Below are 15947 nucleotides of genomic sequence, written 5' to 3' on the forward strand. Positions count from 1 at the left end.
CTAATTTACTGAGAAAAACAAGCATGGCTAGCATACTGCATGGTCTAAATCCTTGGTGAAACTTGAAATTTTCAGTTTGGTAGATTTCTAACCCAGACAGAGGTGGACTGGCCATCTGGCACACCGGCCACTGTCCCGGTGGGCCAGTGTCTAGTGGGGGCTGTTTGAATCAAGTGGCCCTGAAAATGGATGGCGCTGGATCAAGGGGCCCATACTCGGCCGTTGCCAGCAACAGAAGCCATGAGGGCTCGGCTGCGACGAGTAGGAGGAGGCCGTCGCATTGAGAACGGAAGCCTAAGGGTGGAGCCTAGGTGGAGCCGCCACAGTGCAGATCTTTGGCTTTCAGACAGCTAAAATTAAAACAGCATACTTGTCTGGTGGTGCACGATTTTCTTAAAATGAGTGGAATCTTAAAACAAAACATAGGCCGCAGAATCAAGCCAGAAATCTCAGTATGTAAAAATAAATGGTTGACTTGTCAGTACTGATCATCAATTAAACCCTTTCACAAGTTTAATAGCAGCCAGTATAAAAAACTAGCTGTATTAAGTGAACAGAGGGGAACACAGAGCTCTTTGTTTTCTATATACTTTCTACAATCCTTTATCTGCTGGGCCAGTCTTAGTCTGATAAATACTCCACGTTGTTTCAACTGAATGCTTCTATTTAAAACGATTTATTCTACCAAAGAAGCATCTGAACTTTTTTCATTCGTACAGCCTTTAAAAAGAGAAAATCACGCTGAACAATACCAGCAATCCATGTCACTGATAATTGCTTTCTGGCTTAGGTAGAAGAAAGATTCTATTTTTCAGTAAAGTGTATTAATTGATTTTTTTGTGTGTCTGCAAAACAAAGTCTGCAACTGTGTGCAGACTGTCGGATGCTGAACTATTTTCTACAAACAGCTTAGAAGTGAGCAGAATAAACAAGCAGCATAATCACGGAGGATTACAAAGCTCCTCCAGTGTTAGAAAAGTCTCCTTAACGAGGCTGAGTTGCTTTGATGATGTGTGAAAACTCAAATCCTGTGTTCCATTCACAGAGCGGCACACAGAGGTGTCGGCACCGTGAAAGACGAATGCACTCCAAACACTGCTTTGTTGCTCCTCACCTGGGTGTCGCACTCTGGATGTGTTTCATAATAAGGGGAAAATAACTCACTGTTCCCAGCCAATATTTCACCTTTTAAATGTTCTGTTGAAGATAATTACAGCTGTGCAAGTAAAAAATTAGATTTTGATAAAAATGTGGCGACACTATCAGAAGTATATCCACGAGTATTAGAGGACCAAAGATGTCAATATTTAGTTTTTATTATGGTTAGACTTTTCTCACATTATTAATACTGTATAAAAAAGGCAAGGCAAGTTTATTTATATAGCGTCATTCATGCACAAGGCAATTCAAAGTGCTTTACAAACTAAAAGAAAGAGAAACGAATGCCGCCAAATAGATTGGCTCTTAGAAATCTAATGTGAATTACACCTCAAGAATCCCACAGCAGTCGATCCCTCGGTCTCATAACAAAGATAAATTGATTTCTTCCTCTATGTGAGAGAAAACGTGTTGCTCCTTTCTGTGGGAACGACGGTCTTACTTGCTCATCGCTGATAAAGAAAAAAAAAGTAGAAGCCAATTAGCAGAGCAGTGATTAATTACAGGCAGCAGGATTAAGGAGCTAATGAAATATTGCATTAGGGAGGAAAGTTATCTGGTCTGAGCTCCTTGCTAATGTCAAGCTGAATTGTCACATGGAGAAAAGAAGTGAGATCAGGAAGCTCAGTGTTCTATCACTGCAGGTGTTTAAACTGGAAATCTGACGGATATTCGCTTTAATTAACAGTGTTTTTTATACATCTTACATATTTGCATAGCATGAAAGTGTTGAACATCACTAACTCACTACATCTAACATATTCATGTCTATATTTGGTTACCACTGAAGACTCGCTGAATCCAGAATTCACAGCAATGAATGCAGAGGATCGACTATAAATGTGAATTATAATTCCTTGATACACCTTTAAGGTTAATTTTGTTGTTTAATTATTCTCCCCTCAACCGAAGCACCGTATAGAATCAAGATCTGATCAAAATAAGGGACCGACCAACAGATCCACACGTCTCTCCGTCCTTTAATTCATTCTAGAGCTCAACAACCAATCAATCCCAAACAATTTTGCAATTTGAAACCGTGCAATTAGCAAATCACAAAGGCTGAAACTGATGAGATCCGAGGTGTAGCTATTAAAACAGAAGACTAATGCTGTAATTAAATTAGATTTAATTAGAGCAGATTGAAACTTGCAGCGGCTGTTTTTGCTCTTTCACTGATCAATGTTTACCAGGTGGTTTAGACAAACTGTGGCTCCACCGACATAAACTCAGCCTCATTTTTTAACACACAGCGTGCATATATAGCACATACAGTGGATGTGTTTCTATGTATAAAAATGCATGCAAGGTCTGGATTGTGTCTCATTTGGTAAAACTTCATTGCATGTTTTGAATCTATTACACAGCAAATCAAAGTGGGTGTGAAAGGTTAAATAAAAGCAGCAAAATCGCACCATTCACTAAGAATTTTTGCATTTTCAGCCTTCAGACAGTCTTTGAACTACTCATAAGTTTTATGTCACTCCTTCCAGGAAAATTAACCAAATCTCATCCTAAAATCATGATATTTCATCAAGATCACTTTATTCTGTGGGTCTTTATGGAGTAGTGAGAGTGCCAAATTACAAAAATAAATCTATGAAAGAATAATAAAATAAAAGTGGAAATATTTTTTTATTAATTTTTTAAAAAATATTTACAATTTTTATTTATTTTTATTTTTTAAATTTTTATTTCTTGCCAAATTTGGGGATTTAAAAAAAAACTTTTAAGGGAAACTTTTAAGGAATTTTCTTTCTGAAGATTTTGCAAATTTTTATAAATTCTGGGAATTTTTTTGCTGAATTTTTGAATTTTTTTCAGAGAAAGGAACGACATTTTTTGGTGCCCGTACATGAGGACAACAGGAGGGTTAAGGTGCTGCTACTAAAATAGAAAACTGTAAATGGATTTTCCCCATTGTACCTGTTGCATTTGGTGAACTTGTATGTCCCTGTTCGTGCTTTGTGTTCCCAGAGGACTGGGCTTCTGCGTGTCCCAAATGTCCGTAGAAAGACGGTTGAGCTTTTTCTTTTTGTGCACCGACATTGTGGAACAGTTTACCTTTTGAAATCAGGCAGACTTCTTCCATTGATGGAAGTAAAACAAAGCTGAAGCTGACCCACTTTACTGTTACATATGAGTCTTAAACTGTTTTACTGATCTCCTTTTTATTGTTTCAGTATGTTTGTATATGTTTGTATATTTCTGATGTTTTTATCTCTATGTACAGCACTTTGACTGAAAGTGTTTTATAAATAAATGTATTATTATTATTATTATTATTATTAATAAACACCCTAAAATGAATTAATTTCAAATCTAACGTGCTGGAATAAAGAGTGGTTGCTGTTCTGACTCCACTCTCTACACCTCTACATGATGCTGTCCTGTCTCTGGTCATGTCAGTGGCTTCATGTGTCGACTCTAACAGAGCCGCTCCTCTCGTCTCGGCTCATCCTGGAGAGGATGTGGCTCAAATAATGGACAGATTAACTTCCCCTCCAGCTCTCAGGAATCACATTACCTGAGAGGAGCTCGGCGGCTCTCTGAAATAAAACGGCCATAAAGGAAATGTGAATCCCTCAAAATGCACTAGAGCACCCTTTCAGAAAGCGAGCTCTCAGAACGCACACAGGGTAAACATACAAACACAAGCCGGCTGGCGAGGAAGGAAATGGACAAAAGAACATTACAGGCGGGTCAATATTGTTCCTGCCTCGTTCTCAATAAGATTCACGTCCGCTCTGGTGTTTTCGCAGAACTTCGCAAATCCTAATTGATTCATTTACAAATATTGGGTGGTGAGAGACAGACGTGATTAAGCGGCAGCCACAGCGAGGGTCATCTTCAGGCGACACCGACGCAGTGGCAGCTGTGACTCAGACGTCGGCTGATCTGCAGCCTCCAAATGCCACCTGGACGAGAAGCTAAAATAAACAGTATCTGTAGAGCGGCTGGCGTGCAGCAAGAACATTATACTTGTGCTACACTGATGAGTGTCTGAATAGAGCATTCAGCTCCACAAACAAACAGGAATTAGAGCGAGAATGAGCCTCTCTTTCTCTCTGAACTAAATGTATTTTTCTTTTTAACGGATGAAAGCTGCTGGCCCTTTGCCTCACAACTCCTGCTAGTGACACTCGATACTTGCTTCAATAAGCACTCTGCTGCTTTTGTTGCCCAGCCATTAGGCATCGCATACTTTCAAATGCTCACAGTGGGATGATATCCCTCCTGAAAAGCAACGAGAGCAAATTAAATTTAAATTCAAAACACAGCGACATTTATTTTATCCCCAAACCAAACAGCAGAGTATCCCGTCCATCTGAGATCAGGCTGTTCTGTGTATGTTTTCTAGAATAATTCAAGCTGTAACATGATGCAGGTTTTTCCATAAAGTGAACCAAATGCAATCAAAGTTTTCTAATGTTGTGATTTTTCTGTCTCTTGCCCATATGTTCAGTTAAGCTCCATTGTCCAGAATAACATACAGTTGTGATTTACTCTACACGGATGTACGCCGCTGCAGCCTTTCAAACACTCATCGTTTGAGGGCCTCTGAGTGCAAACCTTGAACAGGCTGTGTGGGAACACTTCACCAGCTCGGTATTACTGCCGTGAAACGACATTTTCTCTATTTTCAGCACTTCGCTACTATTTCATAATATATATTTAAGTGAAAGCTGGAAAAAAATGGTTATTCAGATAGATTGAAACCGACATTCGGTTGTGCAGAGAGAGTGAAGGTCTTGAAATGCAATATAAGGAGAAAAAATGTGGAGATAAATGAATAAATATGTTGTGTGTTGTAGTTATTAATGAGCAAACAAATGAGTGGAGTGAGAAGCTGCATTCTGGAGACCTCAAACTCCCAAAAATCTCAGTGCTTAACACAAGTTTATCCGCATAACACGTCTTGTTTGGGAGAGATCTTTATAAATGTGATGCTGAAATCCATGGATTTTCACCTGCTCTAAATCTGTGGTTGGAGTTTAGTTTCTGCGCCTCTAAATCCTTCCTAAAGCCCAACTATCTGAATTCCTCTGGTTGGAGTTTCTTCACAGACAGATAAGCCTCTCTGGGGTCTAATTGATCTCAAACATTAGTATCTGATAACACCATATGCACCCAGTTATCATTATCCAACACTCATCATTGTCATATTCTTAAGAAATACCAACGATTAAACCTGGATAACATTATAAAATACACTGGTTCTGTTTTGGTTTGCAAATTTTTCATGGCCAAGCTCCTCCTCTGCTCCAAGAATTCGTTAAAAAGACTCCAGCAGATCAACCAGAGAAGGCTCTAGAGGTAAATGCATAGGACCTTTTAGGAAAAGTGCTTTTAGGCTATTTTCTCTTTTTGTGCATCACAAACCTGGAGTAACACACAAAGTGTGAATGTGTTTGTCCGTGGATGGGGCTTGTTCTTGAGGACTGTGTGTGATTTGTTTTAAATGTGTACATGTGGGCTTTGTGCAACACAATCATATGCAATAGTGTTAAAAGGGACATGCATCCCTATACATGTACATGAACATATTCTACAAACTCCCACAGACACCGAGGCTTGTTTTGCTTTAATATGCAGCAGAAGCTTATAAGCCGAGTCGTTCTTGAACACCACAGCCTCTCCAGGAAGCATTTTCATGAAGAACTTTGCAGGTTTTGTTCTAGTTATTCAGATAACTTCCTTAAATCTGCTTCTTGAAACAATCCTCAATGCTCCTCCTCTTCCTCTGTAGGAAGTGAATCACCTGCCAACCTCAGTTATGTGTAATGTAGACAGGGATATGTGCAATAGTGATGAAGAGAAATGTGCAATGCAATTATATGTAATAGAGTCAGAGAGATTTATGTAGTGGAATCTTATGTTCTAGTGACAGTGGGATGAGTGTAGTATAGCAATGTGCAATAACAACAGAGAGACATTTGTAATATAATCATGTGTAAATGTTCATTAATTACTGCTTGGTAGCTGCCTTGATCTCCCAGCTTTTGTCTGTTATGTGCACTACATGTTATCGCTCGTTGCTTGTTTTTCTTTTTTGTATGTCTTTGTTCAGTTATGGTTTTATGTTATTTGTAATTTATTAATTTTGATCTGCCATAGGGCTACAATCTCTCGTAGTTACGTGGAAATGTATGTTAATCCGAACTGTCCCATTTAAAAAAATAAAACATAAATAAACACTCTCACATAAAACTACTACTTAGTTTTAGTTAGGTGTGCTTCAAGGTCAGTTTAAAGTATAAATGCACGTTATTTAGTAAAATTACATACATTCAGCTAGTTTCTATGTTTTATTTCGGTCACGACTCCTAAAATAAAAGTTTAAAATAGGACAATATATGGTTTCAGTGCTGACATGTGCAACAGTCGCACTGCAGGAAATGTGATGTGAAATTAAGACAAACACATCATTCTACAACTTTTTGTGCTGTTTGATGCAAAAAGAAAACTTGCATTATTCTGATGGAACACAGCTGTGGGTTCTTGGATGTCCAGAGTTTTGTTGACTGCAGCACATGTGCTCTGCAAAATGAGCAAGAAACAGAAGAGAGACTCTAAAACGGAAGATTTGGTTGCATGAAGAAATGTTACATTAGATGTATGGAAATATTCTGGCGACGGAAAGAAAGATGTTGACCAAAAACAAAAACTCTGTCGGGAGTTTCTTTTACTTGCTGCCACCACGAGTCAACACGACTAGTTTGTTTAATCGTTTCAGTCGGCATCACAGAGTTTTGTGTGAATGAAAGCAAAAAGAAATGTTTTGGATGCCTTTGACTATGTTGCACCATCTGAGAAGCGTTTAGAAGGGTTCACTCTTAAAAAACAAAGTGTTAAAAAGTAGTTGTAGTAAAGTTATCTTTTAACTTGTATTTAGTATTTCTTCTGGGGTTTTCTTTTTGCAGATGCACTTTCTTGCAAAATCACCCGAATCATTGTACAGTGAGTCATTCTGTAAAAAAACAAGTACAGCTGTCAAATAAATGCTGCTTTGTATGGTACAGTAGAAATATATAATATGTACAACCATAGACTGTATACTATGAAAAAATTATACTTTGGATTAATTTGGAAAAAATGGATGTAATTATTTTTTCTCTAATTATATTTATGATTTGGTTGAAACCATGAATTTTGATTTAATGTGAACCAAAAATATTACTTTTCTCCAACACAAAAACTTACATTAACCCAAAGTAAAAAGACTATTAGCTATGATGAACATAGGTCATTTTTCACTTTGATACAACCTAATTTTTTTCATTTTGAAAAAAAAAACCTAAGATTTACATCCAGGTAAAGTTTATACTTTGAAACAAACTAATTAAATTGATGCAATTTTGTTACATGCAGTTAGATTAGTTTCTCTCAAATTCAAATAAATTCAATTTATGATTTGGTTGAAACCATAAATTCTGATTTAATGTCAATTAAAATTTAAATTTTCCTCAAGAAAACCAATTCACATTCACACAAATCAAAAAGAATATTTGTCTTAAAGACCAAATGCCACTTTTTTTTTTAAACTTTGTTTCAAATTAATTCATTAATTCATTTTGGGAAAACCTAATTTTTACAGTTTCATCAAAATAAGTAAAATTTTTACTTTGGAAAAAACTATTTAAATCGATGTAATTTTGTTACATGCAATTACAAAAATTGTTTTAATACTATAGTATTTTGGAATCTTTGTTTTTTTTTTTTTTTTTACAGATGCACTTTCCTGCAAAATTACCACAAACAAAACTAGTACAACTGTCAAATAAATGTTGCTTTGTGTAGTACAGTAGAACTATAAAGTGTATAAGAAAGGCTTGTATGGTCTATGAGTACAACATGGAAACCTTGGGATTTGCCCCATCGAGCCACAAGGGCATCAGGTCTGACACAGATGTTGGAGGGCAAATAGTTAAGTTAGAGCTTCCGTCCTCGTAATTTTTGCTTTTCATCTCAACACACAAAGAAGACACCCCACTGTATGTACATTCATCTCATATCTGACGGTTATCTGCATGGGTTGGTGCTGTCATTTGGAATTCAGTCCATTTTAGTGCTTCACCAGTTTCCCCACATTACTCAGCAGTCATTAGTTTTTATTGGCTCAGTATTAAAGACACAAACAAGAAGCCACTAACTGTCTGTTTCCAGTGTTAAACACCAGAAATAAATGATCACGGGTCGCCACTAATCTGAAATGTTCCTTTTAACCTGACGTTTTAACAATGTTTAAATGTTTAATGCCACTCTGGCTCCTGGAGATAGATGTGAAGATGTGAACCGTGGCCAGAAGTGTCATTAAAAATAAACCCCTTCCGTACAAACAAACACATCCATCCACCACTCAGCTTATCAAAAGACTTGTTCAGACTCTCAGGAGATGCAGTGTTCACCTGAAATCAAAAGTCAGAGCCGTGCAGCCTGCACATATTGATGTGAAATTAAAAATAAATCTGATTTAAAGGAGTTTTCTACACTTACTGCTGGATAATATTGAATTACTGGACACAGTACTGGTTTAATGAGGATGAAAGTGAAACCTGGACATTACTGACACACTGTTTTAATTGCTTAATTGAGTCCATCAGTAATATTATGAACTCAGTGAGCAGTAATGATACTGACTGGAAATAAAGTGACAGTGAAACAAGATATTCACTGATCTAAGACATTCTAGACAGAGGAATCCGTACTGAACATGATAAATATTGAAACAAACGCACACACTTCACTGGTTTGTACTCGTGCGCTTTAGCAGCCTGATTGGCTGAACGTGGAGACACCTGTTGATCTGGACAACATGTGCGCCTTTTGGTTTCCTGCATGGAAAATCTCTTGCAGATTTCTATGGCATCGCTCCGACATGTGGCCATTAAAGGGCCCGGAGCAGAAAGCAGCAGCTGAACTCACCCTGGCCGCTCTGGAGGAGTAGGGGTCGTCGAACAGGGCCCACACCTTCGGTTGCCAAACTTGGCAGCAGCCCCTCGACCTGTCAGGGCAGTCCTCGATGCCGAACCGTCTCGGCATCTCTCTGTCGTCGTCGGTGTCCTCCGGTTCCGGCGGCTCAAATATCTCCAGGGCCTCCTCCGCGTCCCGGTGCTGCCGGTAGGTCATCCAGCAGCACGGCTCCACGTCGGTCTCGTCTATCCCCCAAAACGCCAGCTCCTCCTCGAAGAGCGGCCCGCAGACATCGGCCGGGCAGTGCAGCTTACCGGTCCGGTAGTAGTTGAGCACGTAGGCGAAGATGCCCGGGTGTCTGTCGAAGAAGAACTCGGTGGAGCTCGGGGGCGCTGCGTCCGAGTCGGAACTGACCTGCGGGTCCGGGTCCGCCAGCCAGGCCAGGCGCGTCCCCGGCAGGGTCCTCAGGGTGCTCTTGTAGGTTTCATGTCGAGTGCCGCCCACGTTGATGATAATTTTGTCCGACTCTTCCCCTCTGGACATCTCCTCCTTCAAACATGATTTGGACGGAGGCTTGTTGCCTGACTTGCGCCCCCGATAAGACGAAACACACACCGAGCTGATCATTGAAGCGGACCTTGTGGCTGTTCGCCCCCTCTTGTTGCAAACTGTTGTCCAATTGTGTAAAAAAAATAAATAAATAAAATAAAAAAAATCAAAAAATTAACGCAATGTGCGCCCTCATTTCAGAGCCAAGTCCGTATATAATGACCCGTGAATCTCATTTATCCGAACAGTGAGGTCCAGGCGGCGCCAAAGTGAAGCGCTCACTGAAAACCACCTGTAACAAGTGAGTCCGGTGCCGCGACAAAACGCAGGAGGTCAGACTGGCCGGAGGTGTTTTCGTCGAATAAATTGCACCAGGTGACTTAAACTGATGCGTACAGATGATGCACTTAATTCCAAAGATGTTGGACTCGTTTCCAGTCCAAGAAGACAAAACTGTAGCAACTAAACTACAGAATATTGGCTTTTTACGCACGGTTTTACGCGTCAATGGAACGAACCACTTAAGCCACAACACTCCTCTCTCTCCTTTCTTCCACAAATCTTCTCCAAATTCTGCAGCACCAAAATCCACAACTAATCCTCCCAACTTTTCTCTTCTCCACTCATGAAGAGGGAACCAAAGAAGGGTCCAGCGGTGCGGCGCATTCAGTCAAGCGGTGGCAAATTTCACTAATTTCTTCCTGTTGAAAATGCTCAGTCGGCGTGCCAGATGTGGGGTTGTTTTCCAGCGGGGGGATCTGTTGCTTCTCCACAAGTAGCCTTACATCTTCCCCTAGCGACACAGCCCGGTTGGATGGTGCGTTCAACAACAGGCTCGGCAGTTTAACTCTTTGGGTGCTGAAGGTTGGCGCATGATTGAACCACTCCCTCTAATTAGACCGAGAAGGATGGGCTGATGAGGAGTGTGACAGATGGAGAGTATGAGAGCAATAACTCTGCTTAATTAAGTATGTTTGCTTTGTGTTGAGTATATTGCACAATTGAAGCATCTCAGGAACACATTGACCTGCACGGTGGCTCTAACATTTGTGTTTACAGCTTCAGATTTAGGAAGTCAGATAGAAGACAATTGGAAAAAAAGTGCAAACAGCCCTGAGCTTAATATGTGAATTTATGCGCACTGTAGTGCATCTTTTATTGCATTAGACTGTTTTAAGTCGTATAGGTGAATATGATATTTTCACCCCTGCTGAGAAGCAACCAACAAACTACTTCAATTAGTGAATTTAATCAGTCTTTCGTGTGGATTAATGCAAGACTCGAGCAGAGGTCAGCAGATGCGCTTTTTAGCAGGAGCATCCACCATTATACATTATTAATATTATTAAGAAACTGTGTAGTCTGATCCAACAGGTAGCTGTGGGTTCTCAAGTGTGTTCAGAAAACTGACAACCTGATGTTGCCACCCAGTGGATACCTCCGTGAACAACATGTTCTAAAGGAGTCCAAATGCAGGCGCTTAGCTGTGGTTAGGAATGATCATTTGGTCGGTATTTATCAGTGGTGGAGGAGTATTTGACCCTTTAACTTCATTAAATAAAAATATAAACACGGCATGCAAAAATAATCAAATTTCCGTTGTTATGTTTAAAAATGGGTTCAATTTAGACAATCGTGCATGAAGGTTTTTGAGCTGTTTGACTGGTAGCAGATTCGAGATCATTAAGTTAATCCACTCTGGTGCAGCGTTTAAGGACAATGATCAGATAGTCACGAGTGCTGAGACATTTCTTAGACCAGTGACCATTAAAGGCAACCTTAAAATGTAGCTTTAATCAAATGACACAAGGCCACAGATGACAAGACTAAGAAGAAAACAAGCTGTTTACATGTCAGGGATGGGTCAATATACAATTGAGGGTTTTTTGAAGTCCATGGGATATAACTTGCATACATTTTTATTTAAAGTAAACATAACTAATGTTTTTTTATGTTCATTATGATCATGTCTTTACAAATTCCAGAATTATTTATTATGGAAACAATCACTTATTAATACAAAAAATGACTGGATATCACTAAAATAATGTTAATTCCAGATCACATGACCTGATCCACATGATGTCATTTCTTTCTGAAGAAAAGACTGGCCAGACTCCAAGGCTTTCTGAGTTATTTAATATAAAGTAGTGTGTGAGTCAAGTGTGGATTTATGGCATGTCAAAAGGTTTACTACAATATCTTTATAAATTACTTTCAATTTCAATTTTACTCAATTGTATATATAATATTTAGAAGAATCTTTGTGTAAAAATGCCACGTGGTGTTTGGTTATAGGCGGCCATGTTGATTTTGTCAACTATGATACAAAAAGTCCTGCAATTAGATATTGACCCAAATGTAGTCTCACACTTCAATGCCCACAACTAAACCTTGTTGCCTAAGACATCTTGAGACAGCTTTGGATGGACAACATTCAGGAAAATATTCCACAAGCATCACCAACAACCTCATTAACTCTGTGCATCACAGACCTGTGATTTCTGATCTATAACCCCCTCTACATCCAACCATTATCATTTCAAATATAGTGCACACTTTGTTGTTTCATGACACACAGTCTGTTGTACAGATGCTGTGTGTTGGGACAACAAATACTTATTTCCCTATATTAAAAAGAATGTACATAATCTTAAACCTAACCCAAGAAGAAATATTGTCTATGAAATACTACAGAAAGGGGACAACACTGACATCACATATTAAAGCATGTTTAAACGTTGTGTTCACTATGCGACTTACCCTCATGCTGCTCTTGTTTAGCTGCTGCTGCATTTGGAGATGAGCAACTTACCTTGAAATCCATCTTATCTGTGATACGACAACCTGAAAAGTGGGGATGTACAAGTAAAAATGATCACACATTTCAAACCTTTGATAAAATATGATTACCTAGCAACTATATTTAAGTAATGCCTACTTGGATTAAATAGTTCCATTCTGTCACTATTATTTTGTCAACTTATTCTTTCTCTGCTTTCGTAAAAAATTAACTGATTTCCTTCAAGAATTTTCTGACCAGTCACCAGATTATCAAACATTAAAAACTGAATTTATTAGTGTCTGCAGAGTTAGTTTGATGTACCCGATCTTCTTGTGTGTAACTGGTAGAAGTTTAAAAATTGATAAAAGCCACTTATGCTCAGTTTTTAGATAGAGAAAGGCGACTTTGATCAAGATTCCAGTTGTAAACCTCATGCAAAGATGGTAACATTCTTTTTTTATCTAAATTTTAAGTGGTGCATTATACTAACAAATGAAAGAGAGTTGTATTGTGTTTTAGAGTCTGTTTATTATGGAAAGTCAAAAATCTGTGAAGTTGCATCATTTTTAAACAGCAATAGGTCTTTTTGTGAACGTTAAAATGCTTAAGTCCATGTTTTCAGTCCACTTCCTCGATGGTGGGACCCTGTGAGCCTCCTTCCGTCTGGCTGCCACAGCTTCCTGATGGTGCTACTCCCTGGTACAACTTTGTCACGATCGGCTTGCACACTTTCTCTAGTTCCTTCTGCTGATGCTCGTACTCGTCCTTCTCTGCCAGCTGGTTGTTCTCCAGCCAGGAAATTGTCTGGTTGCACTTGTCAATGACCATCTTTTTATCCGCCTCACTAATCTTTCCTTTCATGTTCTCGTCCTCGACGCTGCTCTTCATGTGGTAGGCGTACGACTCCAGTGAGTTCTTCGCTGCGACCTTCTCTCTCTGCACGTCGTCCTCAGCTTTGTACTTTTCTGCATCCTGCACCATTCGCTCAATCTCCTCTTTGCTCAGGCGGCCCTTGTCGTTGGTGATGGTGATTTTGTTTTCTTTGCCGGTGCTTTTGTCTACGGCAGACACGTTTAGGATGCCGTTGGCGTCGATGTCGAAAGTTACCTCCACCTGCGGTACACCTCTGGGAGCAGGAGGGATACCTGTGAGCTCAAACTTTCCCAGGAGGTTGTTGTCTTTGGTCATGGCTCTCTCGCCTTCATACACCTGGATCAGAACACCTGGCTGGTTGTCTGAGTAAGTGGAGAAAATCTGGGTCTGCTTGGTGGGGATTGTGGTGTTTCGCTTGATCAGAGACGTCATAACTCCACCCGCAGTTTCGATGCCCAGAGACAGTGGAGCCACGTCCAGCAGCAGCAGATCCTGGACGTTCTCTGAAGTGTCGCCCATGAGGATAGCAGCCTGGACTGCTGCACCGTAGGCCACGGCTTCATCTGGGTTGATGCTCTTGTTCAGGTCTCTGCCATTAAAAAAGTCCTGTAAGAGCTTCTGGATTTTGGGGATTCTTGTGGAGCCACCAACCAGGACGATTTCATGGATCTTGGACTTATCCAGCTTGGCGTCTTGCAGGGCCTTCTCAACCGGCTCCAGTGTTCCCCTGAAGAGCTCCGAGTTGAGCTCCTCGAACCGTGCCCTGGTGATGGAGGTGTAAAAGTCAATTCCCTCAAACAGAGAGTCAATCTCGATGCTCGCCTGGGTGCTGGAGGACAAGGTTCTCTTCGCTCTCTCACAAGCTGTGCGCAATCTCCTCACTGCTCTCTTATTCTGGCTGATGTCCTTCTTGTGTTTTCTCTTAAATTCCTCTACAAAGTGGTTGACCATTCGGTTGTCGAAGTCCTCCCCACCAAGGTGTGTGTCTCCAGCTGTAGCTTTCACCTCAAAGATGCCGTCCTCGATAGTCAGGATGGACACATCAAATGTGCCACCACCGAGATCAAAGATGAGCACGTTGCGCTCTCCTCTTTTACCTTTATCCAGACCGTAAGCGATGGCTGCTGCTGTAGGCTCATTGATGATCCTCAGAACATTTAGTCCAGAGATCACACCGGCATCCTTAGTGGCTTGTCTTTGGGAATCATTGAAATAAGCCGGCACTGTGATGACTGCATTCGACACCCTCTGTCCCAGGTAGGCCTCAGCAATCTCCTTCATCTTTACCAGGACCATGGAGGAGATCTCCTCAGGATAGAACGCCTTGGTCTCCCCTTTGTACTCCACCTGGACTTTGGGCTTTCCGTTGTCACTGATCACCTTGAAAGGCCAGAGCTTCATGTCGGACTGGACCACCGGGTCGTTAAACTTTCTTCCGATGAGCCGTTTGGCATCAAAGATTGTGTTGGTGGGATTCATGGCAACTTGGTTCTTGGCAGCGTCTCCAATGAGCCGCTCTGTGTCGGTGAAGGCTACATAGCTGGGAGTTGTCCTGTTGCCCTGGTCGTTGGCGATGATCTCCACTTTGCCATGCTGGAAAACCCCAACACAAGAGTAGGTGGTGCCCAGATCAATGCCAATGGAAATTCCCTTAGCTGAGGACATCTCGTCTGTTGCTTTGAAGTTTCTAGACAGATTAAGAGGCGTTGCATTTTAATTACAGAACTGCTACTGAAATTAAAATTAATATGCTACTAAAAAGACAAAAAGTCTGCATGCTTGGGCCATCTAATTATCAGAATTTTATGTTACAGGTCACTTAAAATTAAGGAAAAACTGGCTGAACGGTGCAGCTAGCTACATGCTGGTGAGGGCTCCAGCAAATGTAATTGCCTGATTTCAAAACCTCTAATTCATGTATCCTCTTAATTAGAACATTTCTGTGATGGAAATTACTTAAACCACAAGCTTAAATTATTTTAAAGACATTTTCTGCCATCTCCCATTAATAAAGATAATAAAAAGCAGAATTAATGCATCAGTACTGTTAAAGTTTAATGCCATCTTTCAGAGAATAAGTCATTAAAATAAAGCCTGAGGATACAACTTCACAGTTTTAACATTCAGACGTCTGCACTGTTTCCATTCTCAACTTTTAACCATGTAAAATGTAACAGTTGTCGCTACTTACATTCAGTGGCGAAGTCTCTGTTGCTCTTAAGTAAAGAAGGATTCCCCGGAGTAGTTCCCTTAGTGTCAGCTGTTGCCTTTGCAGTGTTTCCTTTGAAAGTCATGCCTGGACTCTCTCAGGCCCGTTGCTTATATACTTGTAACCAGGTTTCCAGAAGGCTCCAGGCCCCTCCTCCACCTCCAAGCTCAGTGACTGATCTGTTAATATTAGAAACTAATGCAGCTGGTCGGTGCGCGAAGGTCTGTGAATATTCTAGAGCAAGACAGAAGTCTGACGTTCAGCCAGCAGGGCTGACTGAGAGGGAAAAGAATGTGGAGAATGTAGCAGTAAGACACATTCAGGCAGATATGTGGAAGAGTTATCAGCACTTAATGTCAGCTTTAGCCACAAAATAATGGAAAATATAACTGATTTACGAAGGCCTCTCTAGTTCTTTCTCTGGTCTTGTTATTCTTGGTATTAACACACTTTGCTTGA

At 40.4% G+C, this 15947-nt stretch overlaps 2 protein-coding genes across 4 annotated transcripts in view; both read right to left on the reverse strand.

Moving 5' to 3' along the window:
- kcnc4 (potassium voltage-gated channel, Shaw-related subfamily, member 4) overlaps nt 1-10439 on the reverse strand; it is a 28766-nt gene extending 18327 nt beyond the window's left edge. For both annotated transcript variants that reach the window (XM_023289725.3, XM_023289724.3), the window contains exon 1: nt 9085-10439. In XM_023289725.3, the coding sequence (XP_023145493.1) occupies nt 9085-9699 (615 nt within the window). In that variant the 5' untranslated portion in view covers nt 9700-10439. The remainder of the gene's footprint in view (nt 1-9084) is intronic.
- A 2470-nt stretch (nt 10440-12909) lies between these two features.
- hspa1b (heat shock protein family A (Hsp70) member 1B) lies at nt 12910-15801 on the reverse strand. 2 transcript variants are annotated; one of them, XM_055012831.1, is made up of 2 exons: nt 15471-15801; nt 12910-14872 (listed from the first exon to the last, which is right to left on the reverse strand). In XM_055012831.1, the coding sequence occupies exon 2, from the start codon at nt 14756-14758 to the stop codon at nt 13025-13027; it is 1734 nt and encodes a 577-aa protein (XP_054868806.1). In that variant the 5' UTR covers nt 14759-14872; nt 15471-15801; the 3' UTR covers nt 12910-13024. The 2 variants fall into 2 exon arrangements, with proteins under 2 accessions (XP_054868806.1, XP_023145498.2); XM_023289730.3 differs by having other exon boundaries at nt 12910-14966.
- Nucleotides 15802-15947: the final 146 nt, after the last annotated feature.

The sequence above is a fragment of the Amphiprion ocellaris genome, chromosome 8, assembly GCF_022539595.1.
Source record: "Amphiprion ocellaris isolate individual 3 ecotype Okinawa chromosome 8, ASM2253959v1, whole genome shotgun sequence".
Classification (NCBI taxonomy): Eukaryota; Metazoa; Chordata; class Actinopteri; family Pomacentridae; genus Amphiprion; species Amphiprion ocellaris.